Below are 6,807 nucleotides of genomic sequence, written 5' to 3'. Positions count from 1 at the left end.
TATATATATTTACTCTAAGAAAATATATTAAATTATATATTATTAATCAGATAATTATTTGGTAGTAAGTACTATTTTTCTTTTGTGCTGTCCGACGGTCACTCGCTGAGCTCTATCATAAAAATAAACGTAAAAATCAAGAATAAATATTCTCACAAGCTTTTATATTTTGTTAAAAAAATAGTTTCTCTCTCTATTTCTCTCTTCATTACTAAATTTTTGTAAATTTCTTTGTGAATCCGGGAAACATAAAAAAATACGGTTTTATACAGTTACTTGATTTTTACATCAAAATATTAACATTTCTGATCGCCTTTCAGTGGATAGTCTGGCGCCATGTACACTATGGGAAACGTAGTTATGGGATCCGATTTTCCCAATGGTTCGTAACCGTTCACTAGATTCTCTCGTAATTCCCAACGACGCCTCTCTCTTTCTGTTTTTTGACGCCTGATAGCTCGGCCAAGCATACACGCGAACATGATTCCCGTTAGCTGGAAAGAGAGAAACAATTATGTAGATTTATCATTTAGATAAATTACTCTTCAGAATTGTAGTTTATCCTGCAAGTATAATACTTCTTGATAGTATCAGCGATTTCGTGTCAAAATCAATTTTAAAGTGCAAGAAATGGGATTAGAATTACGTTAAAAAAAAAAAGCTTAATCTAACCTGAATAAGGGCAATCGCTACAGCTCCTGTGCCGATGTATAGTGCACTACGATGAATAATGATAGAAAGGCGGCTGATACAGCCCTCTTGATATTTCCCATAACAGCGATCTGAAAGCTCATCCACTAGATATGCGCAGCAAGAATCAGGTACATCTATATGCGTATTATTAAACGATACGTAGTTCCAATCTAGATAGCTATTATATCCGCAACAACGTAACTGTAAAATAAAAAAATAAAATCAATCATTTTTTACAATACTTCTTTCTTTGTAAATAATAGTCGTTATATCTCAAAAACGTTATGTTATTTCCAATTCAATTGTTATGTAGAGTGTGATCAATGTCAGTTATGTGAATGGATTTTTTATATTTTTTATCCATAAAACAATCAATTATCTTACTCTAGATTGCATAAAATCAATTGCGAATTTGGCTTCTTCGTTCTTTTCGTATTGATGCATCGTCATCTTGATATTCTCAGCCAAAAGATCCTTGATACCGTCTTGCAAGGCATACGCAGCAACAGCGGCGGCGAGTTCCATTATCAAAACAACAGACAGCAAAAATGCAAACTAGAAGTACATAAATGTAATACGCATATCGGAAAGAGGATATTTGAAACAGAAATACGATATTTGATTGTCGTTTACCACAAGGACCATACAGGTGCTTTCCCTGAGTGCGCCGCAACATCCCATAAAAGCAATTATGAAGACGAGTATTCCAACCACGATTAAGACAGTGGCTGGTGAAAAATAGCTTGTATCCAAAAAATGCGAAAAGTTCTCATAAACAGCGTAGATCGTCGTGCCGACCGATATTATCATAACCCCCGTCAACTGTAATAAAAGGATAATCTTACTATATATTATGTTAATCGCAATTAACTATTGTTCTCATTATATCATTAATTTTTACGAGAAATCTTCGCTTCTCTGATATATTAAACAATTGTTAATAAACTACAGAATGTTGAAGACATGTATAAACTTCATCTAAGGATTATTCGGCTGAAATTTAAAGTCGATAAAGTCTTTTCTAACAAAAATATGATGGATATTTTTTACATTTTAATTAGACAAAACCCACTACTATCTAGAAGCTAAGTATGTTAATATGTTAATTAAGGGCTATATTAGAATATCTTTAAATAACATTAAGTTTGACTCAAAAGTATTTGTTATTTATGTTACTATCTATGAAGATTTAATTCTCATTATTTCTTTTAATTTCTTAAAAAAAATTTTAATATATTCATGTTTATAAGAATCTTTTCCTTATTTCTATACTTTTATTGTAATATTTCGTGATTTTTAGCAGCCTATACATGTATTATTATTTCTGCTTATAGCGTCAATTTAAATATGCAGCATCGCATATAATCTGTGAACGAAAGAATCTGTAATATACTGAACATAATATATGTTCATTGTACATGTGAGTATTTCGATCATTTCCGTAATACGTGGTTTCTCTGACATTAGTTATATAATACATGCGTCCTCGCTCAAATGTAAACTTTTTAGATTGGAAAGAGGGTACGACACTTTTGTGAAGCATATCACTATGTACATATACGTTGCCATCGGTCTCTATTTGTTCTACAAAGCGGGCCGTGTAATTTTCTACGATAAGCCGCTCTCTTGTAATCCTTACACGTCTATGTGTGAGTCTACCTTAATTCTCACTGAAGAACCGAAATAAGATATGAAATCGTTTCAAATATATTTCCACGGGTTGTCGAGAAATATAATGACGTATTAAGAGTGGCTTTTACAACTTAATTTTTAAGTAAATACTTCGGATAAGATATCGATGATCTGTCAATAAATGATATATCGTGGAATTTATTTTTGCTCCTGTCAGCTACAATACAATGAAATCAAAGATCAAACAAGATCTTCTTTACACCTGCACTGGTTTGCGTAATTTTAAAATTTTTTGTTCCATACTCATGTACTAAAGTATTTATACTTTGTTAAAATCATATTATCCCGACATCATTGATTATGAAGATAAATTTATCTATACCGATAAGAGCGACCACAAAATCCCGTAAGTATAGATGTGTTACAACGCAGGACATTTGAAATATGTTTTTCTGGTATTGCGTTTTATCTGTTTGAGAACAATAGAACGGTTTTTATATCGTCAATTCGAGATTTCGGATGTCAAGGTCGAGGCAAGGTCTTGCTGCAAAATTACTGTCTTTTCCAAGCATGTTTTCCTTCACATACAGCGGGAGACTAGAAATTTGCATAAGTCTGATAAGTTATAAGTGTTTCTATATGCCAGACAATACATTTCTGACGAGCATCAAACCGATTTATTTGCGATAATCTTCGCTATCTATTATCTGTACATTTCGCAATAACATCATGAAGAATTGTTCTTATTACTACTTCTTTGTTTAATTGATATATATATATATATATATATCTATATGTGTACAGTGCTAATCGGGTTGTGCAGCTGTACAGGTTCGTCCATCTCTAATAATTCAGCAGTGCATAGCCTTGTCTATGTAATATCGACCGCAGTTCAAAAGTGCTTCTCTCTAACAATGAAACTCGAACTTCATGGCCCACATCGCTTTCTTCGTAAGCCGACAGAACAAAGGACATAATAAACATCGATAGGGGACACTTGCCCTTCGTATCGTTCACGTTATTTTATTTCAACACAGCACATCGTATTTTATAAATATTTTTTTTTTACTTCCACGCATGGCATAAATAATCTAATACGCCATCTCCAATTTGTTTATACCGAAAATTATAAATTTTGAATAATCTAAATGTTATTAAACTGCAATCTTATAACAATATATGATTTTTATCTTATAACATAATATTGATTTTTAAATTTTGCTGCGAACGCAAGGATGCTTGCCACGTATATGCGAAAAATGAATATCTGAGTCATTCTTTACCCCGACATTAATCGTTATTTACGTTATCAGAATGTCTGCTAGCAGACATCGATGATAAATATTTCGAACAAAATTGATAACCGTGTGATAATTAATATCGATAAACAATTTGCGTTTTCTATAAATTTATAAGTATATATTATATACATATATTTATACATATATATAATGTATTATATAAATACATACTATAATGTATATTACATAGATAACAAATTTTAAGGATAAAATACTTATTCTTTATGGATAAATTTCGTCTTAATTTGACAAGTGTATGACTCTTTGACGATTGTCAAAAGCAACAATTGACAGTATTTTTCAGCGCAGAGATCGAAACCTCTTGTTTTACGTTTAGACATCATCTATACGGTCGGTATAATAGCAATCGATAATTATGGATGAGTGTACATCGCGGTCTAGGTAAGGACACTTGGCCTACGACGACGCGCAATTGCACCTAATCGGGCTTGTGTTGCAATAATACATTTTCCGATGAGCCTCGATAACGTGCGATTCGTCGCAGTCATTGGCGATGACTTTGTGCGTACTTGAAGAGTCATAATGCACGACGGACGTTATCTCGTACTTCAACAATATACATATCTTTCGACGGACTCACGACGCGACAACGCCTTGCCTCGTGACGTTGTCCTCGGTCTTATTTCGCGTCTTTCGAGATTCTCAACGAGATTCCTCGAGTCACGAAAAGGCAACGGTATTTTTTTTTTTTTTTTACTTTTTCCCTATGTTTTGATCGAACGCATAGAGTCGAGACGGAGAGAACGTCGTCGACAGTCGAGCGCGACTTGTCGCGCGATTGTTCCTCGATTAACGCGAGGAATCCATCGCGGAGTGAGATGAATTGGTGAAGAGATTATATTCCGCGAGACGATAAACGCCGTTCGCATTATAGTACAGACCACGAAGAGAGAGTTGACCGCGCACAGCAGGTACTTGATGCAGCGGAGGCCGACGTCTAGGTGCGTGGCCGCCATTTTGCCTCGCGTTGGCTCCTCCGGGCGCAGATGCACAGCGAGCGGTATCGCGCACCTTCACACTTCCAGCTAACACACCGATTGCCAATGCCAACGTTGAAGCGTTGGTCTGCAGCGTTATCTACTGGCCGATAACGAGTCGCGAAAACGCACGATCGCGCACGGCAACAGCTTGTGCGATACCAATGCTAGCGTTGGGGTTTTTGTTTAGAACACGGAGTCTGACGAAGAGAAGAAAGAGAGACAGAGACAGAGAGAGAGAGAGAGAGAGAGAGAGAGAGAGAGAGGAGGAAGAGTGGGAGGAAATAAGGAAGTTTTCGCGATAGTGTGAAGAAAAACATGACAAAGCGATATACCTGTAGCATTATGACGCACCAATGAATATTCGAATATTTACGGTATATATAGGTCGGTATATATTCATAACCCAGCGTAAACACGAAAGTTACATGTAACGTACCTGTTGTGATTTCCTATTTAATAATATAACACACGTTGCACGTAACTTTGCATTTACTGGGAATATTTATATACATGCATTATATATATGCAATATTTTTAAATGCATTATATATATGCATTATTTTTTAAGAATCTGTACGGAATTTAATTAGACACGTTTAAGTTCATTCACTTAAAAAAATATATACATACTCGTATATAATATATACTTATATATCTCTTAGTATATATAGACATATATGTATTATATATATAAAATATAATATTTAATGCGATCGAATATATCGAATCAAAATTTTAAAATTAATGGGCGTGGAAAGAGACATTCGTTCTCGTGTTCGTTGCTAAGCGTGAGTTTACACGTGGCGTTTACACGTGAGCAAAACAACGCGACAAAAATGACTCACATGCCAATTAAGTTAATTTCATGTCTCTCGGTATGCATGCGTGTGCGTGAATAGCACGTGTGTAGTTTGATGCGCGTGCATGATAACTGTCGGATACGCGCATGTTCCAATTTTTTGGTTTAAAATTCACATGTTGCAAAAGCTTATAAGAAACAAATTTATTGTAGATTGCAAAAAAGAGATTTTCCTAAAATATGTGATTGCTTATTCTGTGTAATTCATTCCTGCGTAAATATAAGAGAATGCGAATTGAATTAACGACGCATTTTAATCAAAAATGATAAACGCATTGTCGCAAAAACATTTAGCGATATAAAGGTTTTATTAAAAATACACACGCTTCTTTATAACGCGATGCGAAATGTCACATGTAGCAAAAATAATTTACCGTCCTTTTATACAAGGACAAATAATGTATTCTCGTACAATATATCAGACCAATTAATGCACGCAGTTTCGCAGTTTCCTAATGGCAATCCTATTTGGTTATCATCCATATGAAGGCTGCTTCCGGTGCGTTTGATGTTCGCATGGCACTCTACATAGTCTGGTAACAATTCTTGATCGATTTAGCCAAGTAGGACGACAAGAGGATTCCTATCAGCTGCAACATTAATTATTCCATTCTTGTATTAATAAAACGTGAATGTTACTCGTTTATCGGACTTCGAAACGCTATGAGGTAAAGTTTGAGAAATCTAATATAATGATACTGATGAAAATACCTGAATTATACCAAGGCTTATTCCAACACCTGCTATCTTAGCAGCGTGTGTCTCTGCAAATTTCCCGAAGGCGTCTATACAGCCGACCTCATGCAGACTCTTCGATGATAGGGTGCAGTTCGATGTACCGATAGCACCTATTATATCATCACAGCACGACATCGGAATACCTGGCAGTTTCGTTGTATTCGTCAACCAGTCGGTAGCATTGATTGTGCCACAACAATGGAACTATAAAAAAAAAACGAATTTCACGGTTAACATGCTGAAACACGTATCTACATCACGTAAATACAGAGATGTAGAGTCATAATGATTTCGTGCATATTTAATATTTCACGGTATGCTCGTATACATACATATACATATATATAATATAATATACACGTCCCTTGTATATTGATGTTTATTATATAATAGCTAAATTATATAAAATTAACAATATATATTATACAAATATAATAACAATTGTTTACACTAAAAAAAATTACTGACCTTAATACATATTTCTTTAAATAGTACTAAAGTAAATATTTACTTACAATAAAATATTTACCTAATAAAAAGATGATGGTAATTGAATCAAATTAATGATCAAATAAATATACGT

At 34.3% G+C, this 6,807-nt stretch overlaps 2 protein-coding genes and 1 long non-coding RNA gene across 3 annotated transcripts in view; 1 reads left to right on the top strand and 2 right to left on the bottom strand.

The window, feature by feature from the left end:
* Window positions 1–195: 195 nt before the first annotated feature.
* LOC108745522 (CD63 antigen-like) lies at window positions 196–4,871 on the bottom strand. The gene is made up of 5 exons (XM_018481703.1): window positions 4,529–4,871; window positions 1,327–1,515; window positions 1,078–1,248; window positions 673–894; window positions 196–494 (listed from the first exon to the last, which is right to left on the bottom strand). Exons 1-5 carry the CDS (start codon window positions 4,601–4,603, stop codon window positions 297–299), a joined length of 855 nt encoding a protein of 284 aa, XP_018337205.1. The 5' UTR covers window positions 4,604–4,871; the 3' UTR covers window positions 196–296.
* A 508-nt stretch (window positions 4,872–5,379) lies between these two features.
* The window catches only part of LOC108745523 (CD63 antigen-like), a 7,829-nt gene continuing 6,401 nt past the window's right edge, over window positions 5,380–6,807 (bottom strand). Inside the window, exons 4-5 of the mRNA XM_018481704.1 lie at window positions 6,198–6,428; window positions 5,380–6,076 (exon numbers count right to left, since the gene is read on the bottom strand). Coding sequence (XP_018337206.1) covers window positions 6,011–6,076; window positions 6,198–6,428 — 297 coding nt within the window. The 3' untranslated portion in view covers window positions 5,380–6,010. The remainder of the gene's footprint in view (window positions 6,077–6,197; window positions 6,429–6,807) is intronic.
* The window catches only part of LOC108745527, a 1,082-nt gene continuing 714 nt past the window's right edge, over window positions 6,440–6,807 (top strand). Inside the window, exon 1 of the long non-coding RNA XR_001939104.1 lies at window positions 6,440–6,538. This is a non-coding gene — a long non-coding RNA (uncharacterized LOC108745527). The remainder of the gene's footprint in view (window positions 6,539–6,807) is intronic.

Source organism: Trachymyrmex septentrionalis, unplaced genomic scaffold, assembly GCF_001594115.1.
Source record: "Trachymyrmex septentrionalis isolate Tsep2-gDNA-1 unplaced genomic scaffold, Tsep1.0 scaffold14, whole genome shotgun sequence".
Lineage (NCBI taxonomy): Eukaryota > Metazoa > Arthropoda > Insecta > Hymenoptera > Formicidae > Trachymyrmex > Trachymyrmex septentrionalis.
The sequence above is the reverse complement of the archived record's forward strand: the minus strand, read 5'-3'. Positions and strand labels throughout refer to the sequence as shown.

Coding starts and splice junctions, on each gene's coding strand:
- LOC108745522 (XM_018481703.1), bottom strand. CDS start 4,603: ATGGCGGCCACGCACCTAGACGTCGGCCTCCGCTGCATCAAGTACCTG. Junction 1,516..4,528: donor CGGTCAACTCTCTCTTCGTG/GTCTGTACTATA, acceptor CTTTTATTACAG/TTGACGGGGGTTATGATAAT. Junction 1,249..1,326: donor GCACCTGTATGGTCCTTGTG/GTAAACGACAAT, acceptor ATGTACTTCTAG/TTTGCATTTTTGCTGTCTGT.